General features: G+C 40.1%; 1 protein-coding gene across 7 annotated transcripts in view; it reads right to left on the bottom strand.

Moving 5' to 3' along the window:
* Map2k5 (mitogen-activated protein kinase kinase 5) overlaps positions 1–26,359 on the bottom strand; it is a 238,111-nt gene that overhangs the window by 70,215 nt on the left and 141,537 nt on the right. For 5 of the 7 annotated variants that reach the window (XM_046426490.2, XM_046426492.2, XM_058573308.1 and 2 more), the window contains one exon: positions 11,236–11,265. The exons of 1 other annotated variant lie outside the window; for it this stretch is intronic. In XM_046426490.2, coding sequence (XP_046282446.1) covers positions 11,236–11,265 — 30 coding nt within the window. Of the gene's footprint in view, positions 1–97; positions 139–11,235; positions 11,266–26,359 lie in introns of all 7 variants that reach the window. One more of the 7 variants, XR_006847739.2, reaches the window with a different exon arrangement.

A 26,359-nucleotide genomic window follows, 5' to 3' on the forward strand; every position in this document is an offset into this window, starting at 1 on the left:
GTAAAGCAGCCACTCTTGGGTTTGCAGCATGGATGCGTGTGGGTGGAGTCTCACCTACTCAACGCACAGACTTCTCACCACTCCGCAAACCACTGACCTTAGGACGGCTTCATCACTTTCTGGTGAGAACACTGAGGTCTGAAAAGAAACAGGGTCAAACAACTAAGAGGAAAAGCCAGGATAAGAACTCAGGTTAGTGCTCTGTGTGTAACTGGGGTAGAAACCATACAGAGAGTGACTTAAATTGAGTGTGCCATTTGCTAACTCCCATCCCCTCTGGTTACTGAGGAGGCAGAGATCTGTCCAAAGGGCAGGGGTGGAAGGGAGGCCTCTGGCCAGGAAATTTGTTTTGTTTACAGTGTTTCACCAAACTAGAACTAGACTCAGAGTCGTGTTCTGACACGTGTTCTCTAGAACCAGTTTCTGAACAGAAAAGAAAAATAGACAAGTTTCAGTACCTACTTTGGTCCTTCCTCCTCTAAACCCAAGGCCCAAGATTCTTCCCCTTATAAGGCTGTTCCATTTCCCAGTTTTTCTTCCCTTCTCCCCATGGTGGTCACCATCTGCAGACCTTGATGGTAGAGCACAAGAGTCTACACTTAGCTCTAGTTGGTTGTCTCAGTTTCCCACAATTCTTTGGAGGTGATACCTTAGCTCTGTATATACGCTGCCCCCTTTTCAGACTCCTAGGTGTCCCTGGGGCTCTTTTCTACCTAGTGTGTTTTGGTAATCTCTAGTTCTAAATCACATCAGCTCTGTGTTCCTTTTAGGCAACTCATTGCTTTTTCAATGAACTTAGCTTGTCTGTTTTATTGGCACTAAAGAGGGTTGGGTTCTTAGCATCATTAACATTTTAGTTGAGAAAGAATTCCCAAACCCCCAGGCATTAATCCAGAACTGTTAAACATCTAAAAAGTAATCTGTGCTCAAACAAAGCACGGCCAGGTCTGTCCCCTTTTAACTTGGATGCCAATGAGCCCAGAGCCCCAAATCTACCCAAGTGTTCTATGCTGAATGGTGGTAAGCAAAACTCTGGAGTACAATAAAAGCTGGATGTCTTTGTTGATGCTGCCACTACTGCTGTTGAGGACCACTTTTTCCCCAGGGATCCATATCCAGCCAGCAATTACCTGGCAGGCCTAGAGCATCCTGGGAGAGTAATTTCCATCTCTGTAGACATACCAGTTGGAGGCAGTACTTGAATGGATGGGTGTGTAAAATAAGATGGCCATTTGGGCTCAAAACCTCTGGGTACCTCATCTCACTCTTCCTCACTAGCCTCTAGAGAAAAAAATGAGACTGAACTGAGACTGAACTGAGAGCAGGAGACAGCCTGCCCTGCTGCTCAACACCTGGTAATCATGGGAATCATTTAGTGGTTTTAGAGTAGATCATTTTAACATCTTTTTGTATCCAGGAATTCAAGGATTCCATGAAGTAACAGACTGCCGCACCAAAATCAAAGCGAAGAGTGGAAGTCTTCCCAATCACAGAGTCAAGAAGGAGAGAAGATGGCAAAATTGCATCTATAAGCCAGACAGGATGTCAAGTTTACTACTACAAATTTCAATCTTATTCATAAGCTAAACTGATTATTTAAAAATTATAAAAGAATCGTAGTCCCTAGTTACTGGACTAAAAATGACTATATTCTGCATGCAATTTTATATATTATGATTGTGAATGACAAATTATGACTCAAAAAAGAAGGACTGTAAAAGGAAGGTTCTTGTGGGATCAGAAAAGTAATTCATTTTAGTCCTACCTGTGTGAGACATGGTCATATATTTTCAGAGTTACATAGGTAAATCCCTAAAGTACTTTCTGGAAATATAAATAATACTATTATTACCTTGCTCTTGTTTACCACCTTATATTTTTCAAAGAGTTCCCTTAGGCCCTGGCTCATTTGGTCATGACAGTTCCTCCCCAGGTCTAGCAAATGGGCTGTGGTGTCAAGTCAAATTCATAGAGGGTGGTAAGGAAGCTTTCAGAGGCACATGCCAGCTGCCCTCAGGGGCAGGGATCTTGAGATGTGATGACTTCCAACCTCAATGGCTTCCAGGGATCTCAAAGGGATTCAGGGAATCCTCCAACCAACATTCTTTATCTGGTCTCCGCTATCTGTGCCCATGTCCATCCCGATACACTTCCTGCCTCCTCTCCCACTCTCATTCCCCTTTCTTACTACGGTGCTGCTTTAAAAGTTACCTAGGGGAATTGCTAAACTGTCGGTAGACAGAAGAGTAATGACAGTCATACCCTATTTAGGTAGAGTACTGGATGGATGTTCAACACAACATCCTATTTTAGATCTTTACCTCTCCCCAGCTGCACCTCCTTTTGATCTTAATGTCTCTCTTCTCTAACAATCTTCTGGCCTGAGCACCTGAGCTCAAGCATCTTCTACCTGTGAAACTTTCTTGGCTTCCTCAAGTGAGCTGACTGCTCCCATCTCAGCTGAGGCCAGTGTCCAGCTCCTGCAGGCTTACTTTTACATCACCTGCCACCTGTTTGTTTTTTCTTCTGACTGGGCTGTACTCTTTGAGAGCAGGGACTACCTCTGTTTCATTCTGTGCTCCCAGGGCTTAGTATACTGCCAGGCACAAAGAAGGTGCTCAGTGACAAATAAATGTCAAATTGAGATGTATGTCAGACAATAGCTTAGATGGTGCTATAAAGCCAAACCAACCTTGGATTGGTACTTTACAAAAGATAGCCCTAGGGCTGGGGTTGTGGCTCAGTGGTAGAGCGCTTGCCTAGCACATATGAGGCACTGGGTTCAATCCTCAGCACCACATAAAAATAAATAAAGGTATAGTGTCCATCTACAATAATTAAAAAAAAAAGACAGGCATGGCTGACCTGAAGTACCCAGACCTCAACTAAGGTAGTAACACATAATTTACCATTAATGGAAAATTGCTAATTTCTAAGCAACCTATACTTTGGTGATAATTTCTCTTCCATTTCTGCTCTATTTTAAAGACAACCTAGGAACTCATTTCCTGTCTTTGGCAGAGGCTAGGAAAATAAATTTATGAGTCCTCTGGATAAGTTTCAGGTAGATATTGGGAGAAAAATTTGTCACTAGCCATTAAAATAATTCCTCAGCAGAAGCAAATGTGTGTAAGTGAACATGTTCATTATTACTTAAATTTTACCTCTATATTTTATGGGACATAAATCTGATTTTATGGCTTGAAATATCAGTGTATTTTAAATGTACATATCCTAAACAGTGAGGATAAAAATAGACGCTGAATTGAAACATGTACGCTCTTGTTTACCACCTAATATTTTTCTTTAGGTCAAAAATTGCACACATGTGGCTTTTGCCCATTAAAGGTGAGTATCTAGAGTTTGTGTCAATGATCCCCCTCCACCACTTTTTTTTTTTGTTAGAGATCTCACACAATACACTGGATATTTAAAATTTACTTAAATCCTTGATGTTCTGAACTTGAAAAAGTTCATGCAACAAGGAGAGATTCCAGATAACCTTTTGTCAAAGAGGGCAAACTTTGCAGGTATGTTGCAGTTCCAGACATATTCAGTATATTAAAACATAAAAAGGATTGTAAGGGTAAAAGAAATTGAAGTTAAAGCGTAAAAGTTAAAGGGTAAAAGACCGGGTATTGTAAAGTTTCTAAGCTGCAAAGTCTGAGTTAAAGTGTAAAGGATTAAGTATTGTTAACCTGAAATTTCTGTAGCTGTTAAGACAATGCTTGGAACCGCCCAGTAAATATTTCCCCTGACTGCTTGGTTGTTTAATAACTGAAGGGCTCTGTGTGGTCGCACGTAGGCATCGCAGGGCCTAAACCAATCAGTTTGAATGTGTACCCTGCTTTAGAACTGACCTATCACCCCCCGCCCGACCTGTTCCCGCCAATGAATGAACTAATCATGTTTAGGAATTGTAGTATGATTTTCCCGCAGTGTATGATGATTTGTTAAAGGAGACTGTGATGTATGTAAAATCCCCGCCCTCCCCAAAAAAGTGTACTTAAGCAGTGCTCAGCCCCTGCTCGGGGCTCTGGGCTTCCCTCCCTCTTGAGCGAGCCTGCCTGGAGCCTCAGCGCGCTGAATTGGATCCTCAATAAACTCCCTCCTGCTTATTGCATGAAGCTAGCCACTTGTGGTCTCTTCCTCCGACGCTTCGCCAGACCCTTACAGGATAATATCTAGGGCTGGGGTGTAGTTTATTGGTAGAACACTTGCCTCTCACATGTGAGGTGCTGGATTCGATGCCCAGCACCACATAAAACTAAATAAATTAAAATAAGGATATTGTGTCTATCTACAACTAAAAAATATTTATAAAAAGGTAATATCTATAGTTTAAACTTAACATTGAATGTAAAACAATATTAAATACTGATATTAGGATTAGTGACAATATGCCAATCAAAGGCTTTTAAAAAACAAATAAAATTCAGTGTAAAAGTCCTAGTATTTTGAAAATTAGCATCTGAAAAGTGTTTAATGTTTTAAATAGTTTTAAGAACACAGGCTTTCTTTTCTGTTATTAAAAAAATACTCTATCTCGGGCACAGTTTATTCCTACAAAATAAATGAATGTTTAAAAGACAATCTGTCAAGTGAAAAAAAAAAGACACATTAAAATAGCAGGTTCTAAGCCAAGTTAAACAAAATATTTTCTCCTTGAAAAGCTGCTTACATTCAAATGAAAACAGGGCAAATTTGGTCAATAATATAGATTGCATATAATAAAAAGGACCTTAGATCATGTTAATACAAGGATCAGAAAGCAGTAAATTCAATTAAAACCACCCAATTATTTAGCAAACTTTCAGATACAGCAAATAAATTAATCTGTTTTAAATGAAAGCACTCAGATAAGTAGCTTTTTGACCTCTGAGTAAGTCTCACGAGCAGCACTGTGAAGCAAGAGTCTGCTGAAACCAGTCAAAGTCCCCAAATCAAACACATGGTATTAGTAGTCAAAAAGCATTTACAAAACATACTTCCTTGGTTAGTAGCAGGGGGTTCTGAAGCAAACGCCACCTACAGTTCCTCTCATACTTTGATATACAGTGTGTGTAGGTGTGTGTGTGAATGCACACTTCTCCCACCCACGAACAGTCAGGTATCTTGGTTTTAACAACAGGATGTTTTCATTTCTGCGCTATGTTGTGGAAAAAGGCAGTCCTTCACCATTAAAAATGCCCGTCTTTCACTTAAAATCCTCTATTATCTACTAATGTTTAACTTGTAATGAGATTTAAAAATGCCTCTTTATTGAGACAAGTAATATGTCATCATTTTGTTCAGCTAACAGCCCTGACAGGCCTGTCTCCTTGAGTTAAGAACAGTAGATCTCTATTTCGTACACTGGTGGCAAAACCTGGTGAATAAATGAGAATTAGCCAACTGGCAGTAAAGATTTCTAATCTCTAAGATTCCAACTTTCCTTTTACCTTAGTTTTAATTATTCTGTTTGGCCAGATGATATATTTTTTCAATAAAGTGATCTTCTCTGTATGTTGCAATAATTTATTTGAACACCATTCTTATGCATTTTAACAACAAAAAAACACACCACCATTCACTATTTCTCTTATCTTTTTGATCCTTTTTACTACTTATCATCTTCTTTATTTGAAACAGATTTTTAACAGATAATCTTGATCATTACAACAATATCTTGCTTGCATTTTATTCAAATAATTCTTAAAAACAGCTTAAAAAGCCGTTTGGAATAACATCAAGCTTGCCATCAATCAAACGAAAAAATTCCGCTGGCGGTTGTATAAACATCAGATCAAGTCTGATGTCTTCAAGGATTTCAGAGTGAACCATAAAAAACTCCATTAACTTCTGACAAAGAATGCAAATTAATCACAACATGGGGTGAAATGAAATTAAAGGCTCTTTTCTAATCAATGACAAGGCAGGATGAAATATTTGTTACTCTCTCTGCACTCAGGCTGCCTAGGATGCTTGCACTTCCCTTGCAAAGCCCCAAGTGTAAGGTGTGAGCACAGATTCACCCACGGTGGCTCTTCAGCTCTCCACCCTCTCCCCCCTAGAGCTATCTGCTTACAAGTCGTGGAGATTCACAAAACACACTAATCATCCGAATCTCAGGTGCATCCAATTTGTTATTCACACTCTCCCATGCCAGTGAAAAGCCTGGCGCAGACAGATGCACCAGGAACCCTAAATGACAGTTTTGGCCTCCGGAAGTACGATCACTACAGCAAAATCTAGTACAGCCTCCAGGTGAAATGTCTGGAGCTCCATATGGAGCAGGGAAAATTAACAACAAGATGAAAATCACTGCAGCAGCAGGGAGTCGGAATTTTTGAAAAAAAAAATGAAATTTAAAGATGAAGAAAGAGAAGTAATAAATTAATGGGGTGTGAAAACATTCAAAGCTTTACAATACCAGGGGCACTATTTGCTCAGATTTTTTCCCTTTTTTTAACTTCAGGTCATTTTGATGTAATTTATTAACCAAGATCAGGAATTGTAGCCAAAAGAGGAACAATATTTTTATACGTGCAAAAGTACTTTAAATACATTTGTATCTGTATTAGCTTTGCTTTCCTCTGGCATCTTGCTTACCAAATTCCCCAGTGCCAGTGCGGACACATCCCCTGAGAAGACTCCTTAATGGATTGACTATCATCCTAACACAGGGCCCTGCTGTAAAGTTTGAGTGAAGGATGACAATTTTTAGCAGGCAATCCTTTTTATTTCTCCTAAATATGGTGTCATTAAACAAACCATTGCCCACCATCACGGTTTTGAAGTCAACTGAATCTGGATCTGTGTGACTCACCACACACAGCTCCAGTCCTTGTCCAGAGTTGCACATCTTCCCACATTACCATTAAGCTAAATTGTTCAAGAAATTGAGACATCTTTGTAAGATGTTTAAAAAAAGCAGTTTCTCATAATCCTGTTGTAGAAGATGCTTTATAGGCACCCAGAATTAATGGTACTGAAGTCGCCGAGAGTTCTCAGGCCGTCTGGATCCCCCTGTCACTCTACTAAATACATGATAAGAAAAGCAAAAGGGCTCTAGGGAATGGCCATGTCATCTACAGGCACAACCCTCTGGTGCCCAGCACTCTCCACAGGAGGCCAACCTAGGGCAGGGAAGGTAAACTAGGAGAAGGGGTTGGTGGGGCTGTGTGGATAACAGAGACCTGGTAGGAACAGCCAATCAAATTCAGAGGTCATGAAGCCAGTAGTGGGGTTTAATTGCTTCCAAGCCCTAAACTCAACTACACCCATTCTTCCCTCAGGCAAGGTGCCTGGCCTCTCAGCACTGCAGTCTTGCTCACCTGGAGGCTGGAAAGAGTGGTTCCCTGCAGGAGGGAGGTACAGCCTGGGACAGATACAGAAAGTGCTCAGGAGCTCGAGGTAGGAAAGGTGCTGGATGAATTCATGATGCCATTGTTCATCTTCTTAATAAGCTATAGTAATAAACTGCATTCATAGTGGCCCCCTAACCTCTTTCTGTGGAGTCCTAAACTACGCATGTCCTGAGGGTCTAAAGGAAACTCTAAGAAACACCCAACCCACAAAACAATGAAAATAGTATCTCAACAAAAATCCAACCCTGTAACTTATATGTTGGTCCCAGGCCACTGCCTCTTGCTAATATCTTCCCAACATCCTTCCCTTATCAGCCCTCTCACCGTGTCACCAGCAGGAAGAAGGGCTGCTAAGGATGCTGTCAGCGGCACTGACACAGGGCAGAGGGGAGGACGTTCTTGAAGCTTGCTCCTCTCCCAGGATTCCCTCGGCTCACTTTACTCATAGCTCCAGTGACGGCTCACAGGTTGCTAAGAACATCCTTTGGCAATCTTCTCTTGGTAGCTGGAAACTCTGTCGTGTGTTGCAGCCCCACACTAGGGCCAAGATGGAGGCCCTTTGAAACTTCTCTAAGTGGTTTAATAGCCATAATCTCATTTGGTCAGCGTGCTCCTCCAATCAGATAGCAGAGGTGGATTTCGCAGGACTCTCACTTTAGACAAGAGGAAACCAAGGCCTCAGGACTTACAAGGCAAGAATGGCAGCTGTGGTGAGTTTGTGGTCCAGATGGATTCTAATGCTCATCTTCTGCCTCCAGGTCCAGCTCTTTCCAATGGGCTACTCTTCTCAGCTTGCCCCTAGTGAAGTGGCTCAGGTCTGGCACCTTGAATGCCTTTGGGTTTAGAGCAGCAATTCCATGTCACTATCCCTAGCCCAAGTACACAGGGATTCAAAACTATGTTACCTTAACAATATATGAAAAGCTTTTACGTTCAAGGACCTGCCTAGTAGGCCATAATTAGGATGGAGTAGTCCTTGAATTGGTAGATGGCATGTTGCTTTGATTCTATGACTGCTTTGTAGTGAGTTTCCTGTCATTAGAGGTATTCAAACAGAATGTGAATGTTTGCTCTTCAGAGATATTGTAGAGAGGTTTGATTCCACGATGTCTGAGATCCCTTCCAACACTTAGAGTGTATGATTCACTCCTGCCTACTGCACTTGGGATTCAATGAAATCAAACTAGTCACAGTTCAACCGTGAGCAATCAGCAATTCTGTTGGCCCATCTTCTAAGAGGAGGTAGTCTCAGAGTGCGTGGGAGTTCCAATAAGACAATGTAGGCACTTATATTTTCTATATTTTTGTCATACATAATAATGTGACTCATTGTTAGGTATCCATGTACGCACAACATAACAATATAATTTGTTCAAGATCGTTCCCAGTACCCTTCCTTTTCTCCCCTCCTCTCTCCACCTGGTCCCTTTCCTCTACTCTCCTAGCCCCCCTTTGCTTTTCATGTGATTCCTTCACCTAGGACAGGAGTTTGTGAGGGCATTTTTGTGTTTTGTTTTTGGTCCTGTGGATTGGTCCCAGGGACACTTTACTATAGAGCTACACCCCCAATCCTTTTAATTTTTATTTTGTGACAAAGTATCACTAGATTGGTCTTGAATTTGTGATCCTACTGCCTCAACCCCCAGGGTTGCTGTGATTACAGGTGTGTGCTGCCATGCCTGGCTAGGAAAGCATTTGTAAAGTACTTTTCCCAACTTTCCCTTGATAGTATAAAACCTGTAAAATAAATGCCATTTTCACCAAAATGTAATAAAACACCCAAACTTCTATTGAAAGATCTGGGAAACAGGCCTGACGATAGGCTCAAAACTACTTCTATTATTTGAAATAAAAGAACCAACTGGGTGACAACATTCTTTCATAATTTGGGGAATCCAGTTCTTTTCCCCACTCTGATGATAAAGGTATTGCTAATTAGGGAGTTCAGCATATTAGAATTTTCCAACTTCCATGTGATTGATCCAGTAAGTGCATACTTAAGACATTTGGGAAACAACACTGCAAAGGTGTGCAGTCTCTTCCCAAATCTGACCATAGCCTTCAAGGGCTTCATTTGTCAAGTGCAAGGGCAATCTACTTCTTAGACTTGTCATTCACCAAATCTTGCTGAATAACTACTCTAAACAGGAATCTCAAGAATATAGCTACATTTTCAATTTTCAGAATTTTTATGAGATGGCTTTCAAGTTTTTTTCTTTTCCTTTTTTTTTCTTTTTTAATATGGCATTTTCTAGTTTCCCTTTATTACTTTTTTTTTTTGGGGGGGGGGACTAGGGATTGAACTCAGGGGTGCTTAACTACTGAATCACATTCCCAGCCATTTATTTTATAATTTTTAAATTTTGAGACAGGGTCTTGCTAAATTGCTTTAGACCTCACTTAAGTGAGGCTGGCTTTGAACTGTGATCATCCTGCCTCAGCCTCCTGAGTGACTGGGTTTACAGATACACCTGGCTTAGGTTTTCTACTAAGATGTGTTTGAAAGACAGATACATCTTACAGGTCCTCTTCTGTTCATTTTCAAAATTTTACAGGATTACATAAATTGGCCAAACAATGAATTGTTTAAAAATTACTGACAGGATAAGAGTCTTACCAAGATAAATATTCTAATGAGCTATAAATCCTGAAAATGTGATTTTAATTTGATGGGCTACCTAGAGTTAAGCAGCAAGGCTGTAGACACTAAAATCTCACTAAATGCTAGATTAGGAGCGCATGCCAAACGATTGCATTTTAGATTCTCTCTTTAAGGAAAAGATTATGTTTAAACAAAGAAGCTTACAAATTCAAAAGTGAGACTAACACTTCTGGACCTGACAACTTGGACAGTTTCTCTCCCACTTATCTGATGACTTTAACTGTGAAGGAAAAAGGATACAAAAGAGACATTTCAGTGAGTGAAGGATCTTTAAATGTCCACATGGGTACCAGGAAAATTTGCTTAAAAAGAGATAGAGAGAATGCGCCCCCTCCTATTATTCAATAACCACTGTTTGTGATGCATCTGCATAATCTAACCATGCATAAATTAGTATGTGTAATACAACACTTATTTGCATAATAATAGCAAGTTAATAGATGCTTAAAGAGCAGAGACCAACACCACCTTTAAATCAGACATGCCTCCAGGCACTTTGGCCTGTACAGACCAAGATGCCAGAAAAACAGTGAGCATCAACCAGAGGAAAACAGTCAAACCATTCATTTTTCATCCCTCTCGACATTTCACTTATTTCCCTCCACACACAGGGGAATTATTTTCAAACCACAAAATAGCATTATATGTTAAGTGTGAGCACCCTCCTATAGTAAAAATCTTAAAGAAATTAAAACAATGCTAGTAAAATGGACTGTTTTTTTTTTTCTTAGAAATGTAGATAGGAAGAAGCAAAATCTAAAAAGAATTATGTTCAAAATCAAACTCACACAAAATTGGGGGCCTATTTGCCTTGCAAAAATAATGACTTCAATTAGACATTTTCACCCTTCTTCTTAACCCTTTAACTCAAATAATTTAATTGAATCCAAAAATCCCGAAGAAAAGGGTATCAAGGAAAGACTGGACCCCTCCTCCAACCCTAATGTGAGCACATGGTACCGGGCAGGATGAGGGAAAAACATCTCTAATGTCACACAAAGGAAGATGATCGCTGTCAACCTTTAACAAAGGGGAAAAAAAGTCTGGAGTTTAAAAAAATCAAAAATCAACAGAGACTTCTAAATGACTCCTTTAAGATATCACTTTTCAATTTAACAGGACAGATTTATTTGTATGTGGCTCAAATGTTCACAATTGCTCCCTGTACCTTCATACATAGGAATGAATGTCACAGTGGCAAACGGCAGTAATGAACAATCTTACCTGAGGATATGGAAACCTCCCAAGAGCAAGCTGGGAAAGGAAATAATATTTGTCTAGTTATAGATTTGCATGCAGGGCAGATCTCCTTAAAACAGACAAGTACTAAATTTCAGAAATGCATCTAGCAAATACAAAAAGCTCACAACCTCAAATGCACAAACTAAATTATTGCTGTAATTACATTACAAGCTGTATTTAGAATGGACATTTTCAATAGACAATGTTGCATCCCTGATAAAATATTCTAATTTTAATAACTAGACATTACCCTTATGTAGTTTCTCTTAGGAATATTCTCAGCTCTGTGGCCATTATTTACATTTACATGTGTGCGACAGTTTCTTCTACACAGATATAAAACTGTTGGCTTCTTCTCTGTAAGATAGGAACATCTAATTGTTTCCAGCCCACAGCTCTGCAGTGATCAGTTTTTTTGTGTAAATGAAGGGCTGCAGGAAGTGGGAATGGGCCAGGTTCTGAAATGAAAAACCATGCTATTATTTTCATACTTTTTGTTTGTTTTATTTGGTCCATTTTCTATCCATACATAGAGGGAAAGTGCTACCACTTGTGCGAAAATGGCAATTTAAAGATTGTGAAGTTGGAACTTAAGTCTAAAAGTGGGAAAGGGAGCTTAGAGCTTCTGGATTAGCTCGACTCGTAAACTATTCTCTGTTTCTGAGCCAGTCACTTAATTTTGGTCTTTGGGTCCTCACCTGGAAAAACAAAATGATTCCTCCAAGACAGGGCTGAGATAATACGATCACATTTAACAAACTCATGATAATCTATGTAAGGAAAATAACTACATTCAAAGTAGAATCACAACATCAGGGAATTTTAAAGCTGGAATGGATCTGTATCAATCTTCTTCACAGATGGGACTTCCAGAGTCCCACTAAAGCAGTTCCTACACAGTTAATCAGTGGAAACCTAGGGGATGACCCCAAGACTTGTGACTTCATTCAGAGTTCTTCCCAGCACATTATGCTGTCTTTCTAGATCTTGAGAAGTTGAACGCTTATTTCAAAAAAAGGAACATTGCTTAAACAATTTTGAACTGTATTTTGGAATTGTGTTTAGAATAATTTCACGTAACACAAGGACACCTACTTCATTTTATGAGAACTGCATCTTGGATTTAAAATGATGTCCCTCAGTTTTTTGACTGCATAAACTATTTGTAGACTAATGGGTAAATGATCTATAGATATTATCAAAACCAAAAGTTATATGCAAAGAACAAATACTTTGTTATTTGCTAAGGATAGAAATGAAGATGCTAAGGTTTTCAAAGTTCCAAAACCAGTTTGAGCAATAGCAATATAATAGGAATTAACCATATGACCTTGTAAGGTGACTATTTTGAGAGTGTCACCACTCATTTGTGTGTGTGTGTGTGTGTGTGTATGTGTGTCTGTGTGTTGTGGAACACCTAGTGTCATTACTGATTTCTTATATCCAAGATACATATATATATATATATATATATATATATATTTTTTTTTTTAAATATATAAATTTATACTATTATTTCATTTGATGGATACAGTTAATCCCTTCAGGTATAAATAACAAAAGTATCACAAGATAGGGAGAAGGAAAGAAAGTGTGGCTGTTTACTTTAGTGGCTTTCAGAGTCTTGTGTGATTACATTTGTGGTCTATGTATTGTAACTCATCAGGAATGGGGAGGGTCTCAGCTTTCCACTGCCCCAACTCTGCCCCCACCCAACAGGCTACATTTTTGCCCTACATTTTAGAAATACAATATGTTTCTGTCCAATAAGAGTGTGCACACTGATTCAGAAGGAGTCACCGTGGTCTATCATGGTGGTTGTCCAGGCATTTGTGCCACTGTGTACTGACCTGACAGGTGACAGCTCACCGAAAGCTGATACCTGTCAACGCATGATCTGTGGATGATGAATTTTGCATATTATTCCATTTGGAGTAAAAGAAATGGCAAGGAGGGTCTTTTATCTAAGAAAGCTAATAGTTCAATAATACTAGAAAATATTTAGAACATCCTGTCTCCAACCCTCCTACAGGTACCATACCATTCTCTTGGGTGCATGTTGATACATCCTTAGGGACCATGGAAGAATCCCATCCACACAGCTTACAGGCAGAAGAAACTTTTGTGTGACACAGACCATCAAGACCTAAACTAGCTTTCAGGTACCAACACTGGCCATTGGTTCTTGAAGTTTAAAGAATCAAAAAAATGATAAATGGAAGTCTTAAAAAAATAAAAAGAGTAGGAAAAGGTGAAAATGTGAATTCATCCCATTTCAACACAAAGCCTCCAGATTCTCAAATCATCATTTTGCATGGAAAAGCCAGGCTCTGGCTGACAAGGGACTGTTGCACTCATCTACTTGGCTCCTCTGTCACAACTGGTACAAGGTAAACAAGAATGGCTGATGGCATTTATTTGTTCTTTAAGGTACTACCATGCAGGAGACAGAAAATTCATTGGGGATCTCTTTGTCCCAGTCTGCTTGGGAACAGGTGGCAGTGCTTGAACTGGTGAATACACTGTTTCTGAGCCTGGTTTTGTTTTCTGTGTATTTTCCTGACACCCTATGGAACATCAGTCCTACCTGTCAACTATGCTTCTGAAAGGACTGCTTCTAAGACATCTTGCAGGTACGGACTGGTTCCTCAACCTTGAGCACTGCAAAAGTAGCACGACAATTGCTTCCTCTCTGACAGTGTCACCACTCAGTTGCTGTAGCCCCAGACCAAGGACTCCAATTCTATACTAGTAAACATGGGCAGTGGCACTACCAGGCTGTCACCGAGAGCAGTCATTTTGAGGCCCCAGCAGAGGAACACGCCTTCCTTCCATGTGTGTCCTTATCCTTCCAGGACCAATGCAACTCCAGTATTTATGCTCCAACCATTTGTCTTGTGGCACATTAGAAGGAAATATGCAGCCAGGCCCTAGAACCCTTTTATCAAGCTGTACTAGGAAGAGGTAAAAAGGAAAAAGGGCTCTTTGCAGACATGGCTGCATGAAGAACAAGTCTTCATGAGGCTGTCAAAATAAACACAGAACCCTTGTGGGGCGAGGGAGCGCACAGGCTCTAAGAGAATCTTTCAGAGACAGACAGACCTGGGGCCATGCTGTATCTTTTACCCCTACTGGTCTATTAATCTACTTGCATTTCCCCAGTTTTTATTGTCAAGGTATTATAAATTAGGAAACTTACAAAAGAGAGTATGTAATCTTCTCTGAAATGGCCTGCAGATATGTCACTGTACTAAATGTGTTTCAGATTTAATGAAGCTTTAATGTCCTTTTTAATTTTGCCTGTTTCTGTATCACCAGGGGTCGGGCAAGGCAATCAGCACTCAAGAGGGTGGTTTGGTTTAAAACTAGGAAAAAACTCATTTGCTTATGAGTTGCACTGTATTTTCTTAATTAAATTTACTGAGTAAAATGGTTTAAGTTCAGCCAACCAATGACCTTTGTATGTAGATTTAGATTTATAAATAGGTTAACAGTTAAAGTAAAGGGGGAAAAAAGAATTGCAACAAAGCAAACAGATTAGGCTAAGCCAATAGAAATCTCTGCTCTCTTTATCATCTTTACAAAAGAAGCATTTAAATATAGACAGCTTAAGTCCAGTTTAAAAAAAGTATATTGAAAAATGTGGACCCACATAAGCGCCAGCAATTCATCAAAGGACTCTCACATCCTTTTCATTCCCAGGAGGGGAGCGGCTCATATTGTAAAAGATTTGGAAAAGCTTTATTTGTTTTTGGGGGGTGGTGGTAGACAAGAGGGAGGGAGAAGAGTCTAGTTAATGTTAAGTAAAAAAAAAAAGTGCATTTTAATTCCAAACACTTAAGATTCAGCAAACTGCTGAATATTCCTTGTGGGACATTTATTTTGTAAAAGGCAGAAAAAGAATGCAGGGGAAGCGATCATCAGTTGGGACTACATTTAAATCACAGTATCCACTAACATCTCACTGCAAAATTATGAATGTTCCTTCCTGCCACCTAGTTAATCTTTGATTTGGCCATCCATAATCTATGAATTGCTTTTGGTTAGCAGCATTTGAATATGTTGGACTGTATAATTTAAATAATGTGCACACAGGTATGTGCACATGTGCGTGTCTGTATGTGTGTAGTCACAACTGTCCAATATACAACAGTGGCATGAAGGAAACCTTTCTATTTTAACAAAGTTAGGATACAAGATTTTTGTCTGCAAAGGAACAAAATGGCTTTGGTTGATCATAAAAACAATTAATGTCATGAAATTAAAAATGATAAAGAGAAAATATGTTGTAGCCAGAAACAGTGCAGGATACAAACTCAGGACATGCTACTGGTGATCAAGTTGCTTACGTATAGAATATCAACCATGCAATGGGAGCAGTTTTAAATTTACAGTTACATTGAACAACATTTTTTTTTTTTTTTTTAGGTGCTGGGAATTGAACCCAGGGCCTGTGCACCAGAGGCAAGCACTCTACCAACTGAGCTATATCCCCAGTCCCTGAAGAACAGTTTTTTGTTGTTATTCTTAATTTAGACATATTCTATGTTTCTCGGCAAAACTGCAAATTGAAAATAAGCATTTTCAATACAGCCAGTGATCTAGCTGAAGGAGGACTTTATAGTCTGAAATGTTCTAAAATTTGTTCTTAATTACCTTGTGCACATTTTATACAATTAAATTTCCATCTAAGGATTTTGCATTTAGATTGTGCTCTGCAGTTAAACCTTCATTTCACAGAAATGCAGCAGCCACTTTGGAATATTCAGACACAGGGAAACTTTAAAAAATCAGACTTAACTACTGGATTACATAAAATTCCCCAGGTGAGATTTCGTCCCAAGACCAATTTACACAGTCCTACAGAAAGAGTTTAAATCATCTGAAACCATGCTGGTGAGGAACCATAATAAATATTAAATACCTCAAAATCGACTCTAAGATTCTACTTTTCTTGCCATGTATCAATTTCACTGTCCTCTTTCTGAATGGTTTAAAAACAATCCAAAGGATATAACAGCAATTTACCAGTGTTAAAGTGCTTTGGAGGTTAAACTGACAACAAAGAACACAGAAACACAAAGCATCTTGAAGTAGGGTTTCAATTAAATGTGGAGGATTTAGTAATGCAGGACCAAAAAAAAAAAAAAAAGAGTTACAAATTAATTTAATCTTCTGCCTATAGTTTGCAGCTGCACTCCAAAGTGTCTAGGGCTTAAGAACAAAGCCTTGAAAGGCCTCAGAGTGAGGAAAGCTTCAATTTTTAATGTATAACGCCATTAGCTGATAACTTGTAGAATCTGCAACCCCTGCGGAGGGGTGTAACTGCGAGTAACAGAGTGGTGAAGTGACATATTTGTTCATGTCTACAACCATGAGGAAGAGGGTTATTACCAACACCATCAGCCAACAGGAACGTGCCCTAACAACCTTTGGGACCCTCCATATTATCAGTTCTCACTACAGCAAATATATTAAGACCAAAACCTAATTCACTTTAATTAAAGACAATTAGTTTGTTTTACTATTATTGCTTAACTTGTATATTATAATACATTGCAAATTAAAGATGGGATAATAAATGTAATGAAAGCATCAAACTGTGTGCAACTTTCTATCTATGCTTGGTGAATTAGCTTATCACTAATATCAATTTAAGAAAATTCATTATTAAAAGTGGTATGGAATATTTGACTTGAAAGAGAATTCAGTGGACTCACGCATATCTTTTCCTTATTCAATTTATACTTTTTTCTTTTTTGGCAGTACTGAGGATTGAACCCAGGCATGCCTTTTCCCTCACCTACATTCCAGGCCCTTTGTAAAAAATTTTGAGACAGGACTGCCCAAACTGGCCTTGAACTTGCCATCTTCCTGGGCAATTATTAGTGTGTACCTCTGTAACCTGCTTTACTTATTTTCACATAACACTTTCCTACAAACTCTAAGGATTTCTTCAACATAAACAGAATTATGGCCCAATGGTGGTACCAGAAGCTTAATTAATTTGCCCAAGGTCATTCTGTAAGTTGGCGGCAAAGCTTGTTAAATTACTACAATGCTGGGCTCTACAGATGTTTTGGCAATGGCAAAGGACCCTGTCGGCAAGGGCCCTGGAGACTTCCAGTGCAGTGGGTGAGCCACAGCAAATAACTCATTATGCCTGTACGGAAGTGCCAAGTCCTCCTGAGAGCTTGCAAATAACATTTTTTTCCCTTTGTGTAGAAAGAGCCTGAATGTGAGCTTCCCATCAGCAGTAGTCCTTCCCATGTGCCAACATTTTAAAAAGATTCACTCATCTTCACCAGAGTCTACTGATATAGTGAATTTATTTTAACTTAAGCAGCTCAAACACAGTAGCACAATGAAATAAATCAAGCACTTCTCAATCACTCAGCCTTCAGCATTCTATCCCAGATTACTAAGAATAATGGAGAAAAGACGGTATTAGAAAGAAATATTCTAATACAGTGCTTTTTTTTTTTAAATTAGAAATGGGCTTATTATAGTGGACACTTAAGCAGGGAGAGGGCAACAGTAATTCACAAGTACAATATCCTAATGCTGTTCCTTTAATTGCTTTATTTGTTTCACTATTAAAAATGATTGCTTGCTGTGGTCCAACCGTGAATACTGAAAAGCATGATGCATTGAGGTCTCAACCTGGGCAAACTGTACCTAAACTTACACTTTATTGCAGCTTAGTTCACAATCTTCACCTAATATAGGGTTAGATCCCAGTGCAGCAGGAGGATAAATCATCCTGGAATATTACTCCGGCAAAGTTTAGCTGTGACTGGAGCATATGTGCTTTCGAGCCACTGAAGCAAAGGCCCATAAAATACACTAATTACTGGAAGTTATGGTCACTGAGTGATTGATAGCGCTCTGCAAGGCAACTTCCTCATTTTCAGCTCTTCTGACGGGGCTCATCCGCCACATAGCAATTATTAATTCATGACCCACCCCTCAGGCACTAGTACCTTTACTTCTAATTCTCCTGCTACCAAACTACTGCTACTGCTGGACACTGTCTTTCTTCATTCTGATGGCTGGGTAAGGATGATAAAAAGTAGATTTCATGCTAAATGCTATTGTTGTGAATCTTTAAACGTTGCTGGGTCCTCCTAACCCTGCTGTCCCCAAGCACATAATTCTCTTTCCTCTTCCATAATGCTATTGTGCTTGCATCATTTTCTTTTTCTCCTTAAAAAGTGTGTGTGTGTACATACACGCATATATATGTATGTATGTATTTGTATATGTGCTCATGTTTGCGTGTGTGTGCCTGTGCTTAACTACCTCAGACCCCAAAATCCGGATGAACAACTTTTAGGTTGAATACTATGTTTAAAGGCAATACATAATTTCAACTAGGCCATAGTAAATATAAGGCAGTTAATTGTTAGATAGAAAAAGAAGAAGACGAGGAAGAAGAGGAGGAAGAAAAGGAGGAAGAAGAGGAAGAAGAGGAGGAGGAGGAGGGAGAAGAAGAAGAGGAGGAGAAGGAGGAGGAGGAGGAGGAGGAGGAGGAGGAGGAGGAGGAGGAGGAGGAGGAGGAGGAGGAGGAGGAGGAGGGAAATCCCTGAATCTAAAAAGACTACTTCTGTAGCTTTGCAGACACTAATTGTTCCATGTTGATTTTCATCAGTCACTCTACTCAGAGCAATGCTAATTAAAATATCTGGGTATATAACTAAATCTCTAAAAGTCACTTAAAAACAACTGCAAAGGTCTCTTTTGATGGCATTCTGTGCATTAGAGGAGATTCAGTGAAAGACTCTGAATTAAAGAGAGATAAAGTTCAATGGTGATGGGTGAAAGCATGCATTTTACTTTTCTAGTAGAAAAATCAATGTTCTCCCAATGTTTGCACAGCTCTGAATGCAGTGCTGAGGGATGTTTTCCTGTCTGAAATCTGAATGGTGCAACAGATGAGTAGGTGGAACTCTCACCTGTCTTTTTCAGGACTTGGCTCACATCTTTCCTCCTGTCCTTCCCCTTCTGTCAGAAGTTAGTCCTGAAGATTCTGGCCACAATTTTGTGGACAAATTTATACTACTCCCTGCTGATACCATTCTCTGGGCAGTGTATTATATCCTACCTGGTAAGACTCCTAGCATTCTACATCTTCCTGTATCTCTAGTGGCTGGCAACATTTAACCGAAGAGCAAATTCTAAACTTTTATGTTCTCCATGACACCAGAAGCATCTATTTTGCAGTAGGATGACAAAGGCCTTAGCTGGTTATGACAAACCCCCTGATGGTGACACCTCGTGGAGCCTGGAGCCTGGTGGTGTGTGAATGCTTCTGTGCCACAGTGCCTTAGTGACCATGGTACACCAACTCGAATGTATTAGTGTTTGACAGTCTTAACTGACAAGGTTTCTTGCTTAGGAATCACTGCTTAGACTGACCAGTAGCTACCACTTTTATACATTTAAGCATTATGATTCAGAGGACTTATTTCTTGTTAAAGGCTAATGGGTCACAAGAAGGGAAAAGATTAGAGTTAACTACCTCCACACCCACCCCATATGCTTAATTCATTAACCATTTGAATCCTCAAAATAGGAATTATTTTGAGTCAGGCCTGGTGGCCCATGTCTATAATCCCTGTGACTTGGGAGGCTGAGACAGATGGATCTTGAGTTTGAGGCCGGCTTCAGCAATTTAGTGAGACCCTGTTTCAAAATTAACAACAACAACAATAACAAAACAACAAATAAAAAGGGCTGGAGGTGCAGCTTCATGGTAGAGTGCTCTGAGTTCAATTCCCAGGACAAAAAAAAAATTAAGAAATGATGCTCCTTTAAGATAGTAATGTCATGTTGACCTGTATTCTCTGACAGCAGGCAGCTTTAATCATGACAATAGTCTCTTAGAGACATAGCTCTGTGGGCTTCCACATCTAAACTGCTCTTTGGAGTGATGCAGCTGTGAATATCTGAGAAAACGTGAGTGTTGAGGTCTAGTCTATTGAGCTTAACATGATCTACACTTATATTTCAAGACATGCAAAGTTGAGGGAGTCACAATCGGCCTCAGTACGTGCTGCTGCACAGTTGAACACTGTCCTCCAAACTCACCCATTCATCAAAACTTCGCTTAGGCAACATCCCTTCCAGAAAGCCTTCTGCATTGTGTTTCTGGAGATGGTCTTAACAGATCTACCTTTTGCTGTTTTACAAGGTGACCCTGTTATTTCCTCATTAAACAGGCTATGTTGTGACCAACAGATTGTGGCAGGAGTAATCTGTGAAATTTCTGAAGCTTTAACATCACAGCATAGAACACCAGGCACTGGAAGCCCAAGCTGGCCATGAGAAGTGAAGGAGAGAGTGTGCAAGAGACAGACTGAGCGAGCCTGAGTGAGGGTGAGCGGCACAGGGAGACAGACAGGCCCCAGCCTTTCCCGGCCTCCACCATGGCACAATGGTGAGGGTGAAGCTATTGTGGATCTTTCATCCTTAACCACTATCTGGCTGCAGTCTCAAGAGAAGCCCCTGATGCTCGTAAGGTGGGTGAGCCCTGCTAGAATTCCTGACCCACAGAATCCTGAGTAAATGAGTGGTTGTTATTTTAAGCCACTAATTTGGGGTAGTTTATTAAGCAGTAATGGATAACTGGAATGCCCTCCCTGACTCTGAGGTTAGTGTTCACTCTCACCAGTCCAGTCCTGCGAGCATCCACTGCACTTCTACTTCTCTCTCCCCCAACTCGTCAAGGAGCTCCTGAGGGCAAAGTCTGGACTCTTACTGCCCACACAAGGTACCCCTGGATAAATGTTTACTGACTAGATGGAATTCTGGCCTGCCCATTTCCTAGCAGAGTAGACGCATTGGAGATTAGGTTCATTTTTGTGTTTCTTTTAGTGTGAGGCGTAAGCCTATGAGAAGCAGTCTTGACCGACTGCTGAGCCACAACAAGCCTGTCCTTGCTTTTATCTAATTTCCGGCTCGTTTACATTTACCATTCATCTCCTCTTTTTCCAACTACTTGATCAACTTCCTTTCTGTAGCATAATGGAAGAAGCAGACTAATCCACACGTCAGGAAACCTGACTACTGGAGCTCCAGGTCCAGTCATTTAACCTTTCTGGAAAAGTCTTTTCTAGATTTTTCTCTGGATCTCAGTGTCCTCGTTTGCAAAATGGGAACTTTGATGCTAATAATGTGGAACCACCTTCAATGACTCAAATTACTAATTTTTCAGTCATTTCCATCACAGTGGGGAGAAGCTTACATGAGATAATGAATATCAAATGGCTTTGTTAAGTGTTAGGTACATGTCAAATGTTGTGTTGCCATCCTTCTTATTAGACTGACATTGAGAAAGAGAATGTCAACAGCTCGGAGGAGAGGAAAGAGCACAAGCCTTCACACCAGAAGGCCTCATTCCACTTCTCTCCTGCACGGTGCAGGCTGTGGACCGTACTCACATCACGTTCCTTCTCTCCCTCACTGGTAAAGGGAGTGATTTACCAAGTTCCATAGTCTTTCTTTAGTTAAAAACTTCCTAGTCTCTAAACAAAAGGTGAGGTGTGTAAAATAATTTCCTAAATAAACACTAGAGAAAAAGATGAAGTTATTTTTATCCAATTCAAACCAAGTATGTAATATTGCCTGTAGGATCTTCAAAAGGATTTTTTGAAAAACTATGAATTGTGTCTCTCTTTTTAAAAATATTTTAAAATTATGCATGGACACAATATCTTTATTTTGTTTATTCATTTTTATGTGGTGCTGAGGATCGAATCCAGTGCTTCACATATGCGAGGCAAGCACTCTGCCACTGAGCCACAACCCCAGCTCTTCAAAAGGATTTTTAAAAATCAATTGTAAGTAATGGGATTTGAATATTGATAGAATCCTAGGAGAAGAGGTTGTTACCACTGGATATCCCCAAGTTAGCCACAGGAGCTCCCCAAATTATCAAAGACTTGTGGAATTTTCAGGTTGACAGATATCACTAGAAGACTGGTTCCTCATCTTTTAGATCATACCTCAAAAGTAACCCCACAACAGTTTCTCCTATATAGCCTTCTAACCTGGTGGCTGCCAAGCCCCAATTGTCAAACACCCCTTTGTAAAACGTGGGCTCCTTGGAAGTAGGGATTTTTGTCAATTTTGTTTATAGCAGGGTCCCCAGCAACAGGACCTGCCATATAGTAGGCACTCAACAAATATTTGCTGAGTAAATAAATGAATAAATGACTCGCAATTATCCAACCATAGCCATCTCTTCTACAAAGAATTACTTCTAACAAAAATAATTTGGTTGAGGATGTAGTTCAGTAATCGAGTGCTTGCCTAGCATATGTGTAGACCTGAGTTCAACCCCCAGTACAAAAAAGAGGAAAGAAGAAAAAAAGATATAACTGGTCAGTTATTTAACTACTTAAATGACCCCAGGGATGGAATATTTTCACTTCCCAAGGCAGATGATCACACTGCTGAGCAGAAAGAGCCCAGGGATCTATGCACTAGAAGATACTTTCTATTGAACAGAATGCCACAGGTCTTGTCTGTTTTTGTTTCTGAATATCAAATGGCTTTGTTAAGTGTTATGTACATGTCAAATGTCATAAAAGCCAGCTTGCTTCTTCTCCACTGACAAGCTCATGAAGATGGGTTGTCAAATGTCAATACTGTCTCCTCTTTATTTCCTTATTCTTCACATCAAGACTGTCGACTCAATGTTTTTTAAGACTCCAAGTTTGGTGTGTTTGTGTGTATATGTGATGAGGGCATGTGCTATTGGAAAAACTTTAAAATCAGCTTGGAATCCATCAAAATAATAAAATGCTTAGCTGGGACTGCTAGCACCTGCTTCAGCTTGTTTTGTCAATCTCATGGTTGTTCCCAGTAGCTCCAAGCACAAAGCAAGCCCAACAATGCGGCATTCGGGGGGGCACTTCACTGTGTCTGCAGCTTCACACTCACTGTGATCACTGACAACCTTGGAGAAGGGGCATTCAGGCATGGTAATCTGAGACAGCTGGGCCCCTTCACAAACCTCAAAAAGGACTGAACTAGTCAATCCATCATCTGCCAAAGGTCATTTTAACGGCTCCTTTCTGCAGTTAGTTACACAAAATTTTAGACCTCAAGCCCCAAAAATGACAATGTAAAAAAACCAAGTAGAGAAGAATTACAGAAAGGGGAGTAGGAGTGTGGGACAGAGTGACAGAAACTGTGCATGCTCTTTTCCTTCACGTTCTTCAATGGAAGTAAAGAAGGGCCCACAACAAGGACTCCAGAACCACCTCCTCCCTACTTTCCTACTCAGTCTTCTGTGGATGTTTCTTTTCTCTTTGGACCCTTTGATGGCTTTCAGCAAAAGCTTCTGATCAACAGGTAAGCTGTCTCACTAGTTGGGGCAGCAGACGGAACAATATCATAAGATTTAAATTCTGTTCACAAACTTGAAAATATTTGGTACTGGGAATTGAACCCAGGGTGCTTTACCACTGAACTACAACCCCAGCCCTTTAAAAAAAATTTCTGGATTCAGTGTCTTACTAAGTTGCTGAGGCTGGCCTTGAACTTGTTATCCTCCTGCCTCAGCCTCCCAACTTGTGGGGATTATAGGCATGTGCCACCATACCCAGCTCCTTGAAAGTAATTTTTTAAATTAAGAGAAGAAAATATTAGTATCTGAGGGAATCACACTAAATGCCAAATTTTTATGGTCTAGAAAAGCTGACAGCAGCCATTCACAGGGCATCCAGAGTCATCCGTCATCCTGAGACCAGGTTCACAATCTACAAGGGGGTTAAAATGGGAAAAAAGCCATAGCTGGAGACCCACTGTTTTTTTGTTTTTGTTTTTTCTGTTGTTTTTCTGTAGCGGGTAGAATGGGTTCTTCTGTGTATTTGAAGGCAGGATCCAAATTTAGATGATGCCTCATAATCTTTTACGTGGTAAGCCTTCAGTACATATAGGACACTGTATCAAAGAGAAGCTGACTGTTGTTGAAGTAATGTTACAGGGTTGTTACTGTTAAATGAGAATGTTACAGAAGTGTCATTCTTGTTATAAAAGAAACTAGAATATTGAAATATTTTAATACTTCTTTCAAAATGTGTGTTTATTATCATTGTTTATCTGAAGATGAGGAAACTGAGGCCCAGAGAGAAAGTTAAGTGATGTGGCCAAGGTTCCAGAACTTACACTGGCAGAGGTGGACTTTGAATCTGGGTCTGCTTCTTTGGCAAACAGAAAGTGCTTCTTCACATGCACATGAATGTCAGAAGAGGAAGACATTACTTTCAGCTGTAGAGATGAGTGTTGGCATCCCAAAGATGGGTATTTAAATTGTGTCTTGGGGAGATGAAGAAAAAATCACATTCTGTGCAGAGATAACAGCACAGTGTTCCATGAATTTATTTTTAACATCGTAAAGGTAACTCAAAAACTCAAGGAAAAACTCTTTTGTCAAAAACAATAGAACCTATAAAAATCTTCAGAAGATGGTGTTACTTTGATGACAGTGACATTGTGTGGTTCTCTAAATATGTTCTTCACCTATCTCGAGACAGTTTTTCTAAGCCATGGTCCTAGCTTTCATCATTTAACACATCATTCAAACCACTTCAATAAAACAGTGCTCATGCTGAAGAGGGGCCTCACAGGACTAGATGACACACCAATTAACCAAGCACATCGAGCCAGATTGCTCTGTGCCTGGGACTCAGGAGACTGGCGTAGAGAGGCAGCAAACAAAGGCACAAAGAGCAAGGATCTAAGTGAAAAGAGCAAATGCGTGTGCTAAAGATGGGGCTTTCAGCCTGACTCCTGTGGAAAAGTCTGTCAGGAGATTATTTGCCACCAACCTTAATAAGGTTTATAATAACCCGCCAGAGAGAATCACAAACCAGAACATGCACTTGGGAGAGTACTCCGTGAGAACAAGACTATTACAGCCTGGCCTGGTGCCTTTTTAATGCACATGCCTCATCCTGGGTGCTGCAAATGCAAGGCTGGAGGAGGGTAGGTGACTTAGGCCTCCACTCAAGAAGGGACATCTGAGAATCCAGCTCTTGCACACAGGACTCTATTTTTCACCTACAGACTGATGTTGTGACACAAATGACACAAGAATAGAAGTGGGTCAATTGATTAGTAAAAAACCGGAATAGGACCCTGCTCAAACCATTCTCTGGGAGGAGAGATAGGCACTGAGCTGCCTATGAAACCAGGAAGTGGTGCGCTAAGGTGTTTGAGGCACCCCATCCCTAAGGATTAAATAGACCTCTCGAACTTGGCAAAACAGAGCCCTTATTTAAATTTACCAAATTCATTTTCATTTTAAAGTTCAGTGCTGAAGCACTGAATAGTAACTACCAGGGTGAAAAGCCCTAGAAATCACCCAAATGAATCCATGAGAGCTTTCTAGAAGAGGCAAATTCTGGGAAAGGATTTAACCCTCCAGTTTGAGTTCAGGACTTTTATAGTCTTATTAGTGGTCTCACTTCTCTTTCTCTCTTTCTTTTTTGCACTGGGGACTGAACCTAGGGGTGTTCTACCACTGAGCTATATCCCAGTCCTTTTTTTATTTTGAGGTCTCCCTAAATTGCCCAGGCTGCCTTGAGCTTATTATCCTCCTGCTTCAGCCTCCCAAGTAGCTGGGATTACAGGCATGTGCCTGCCCCCACACCTGGCTCCACACTGATTGTTGTTGTGATGTGACATTTCAAGGAAGAACTGCAATTCCACAGGAGTTCCCTTCCCCATTACGTAATGAGTATGCACAAACCTCATGTATGTCGACCACTTTAATTTGACTTCATAACAAATCCATAGGAGGAAAACCACAACATGTTTAAAGGTCTGAGTATAAAACCGTAAATACGCAACAGAAAGTGCCCCCCACCCCAAACTGACATGCTCGACTTAGGCCAAATGTTCTCATTTTTCCCTTTCTGAGGGATAATTTTCATCTTTATTTACTTTTGCCAATTCCAAATACTTCATACAGCTAACAAGCATCCTGGAGGAAGACCCCTCTACCCTGTGAACAGAGGGTGCAAAGCTGAGTAGAAGCAGGGGCAATTCAGTTCTTGGAGGGAGGTGTATCTGGCGGGCGCAGTGGTGCATACCT

The sequence above is a fragment of the Marmota monax genome, unplaced genomic scaffold, assembly GCF_021218885.2.
Source record: "Marmota monax isolate L192 unplaced genomic scaffold, Marmota_monax_Labrador192_F-V1.1 WCK01_AAM20220418_F8-fsc00078, whole genome shotgun sequence".
Taxonomy (NCBI): domain Eukaryota; kingdom Metazoa; phylum Chordata; class Mammalia; order Rodentia; family Sciuridae; genus Marmota; species Marmota monax.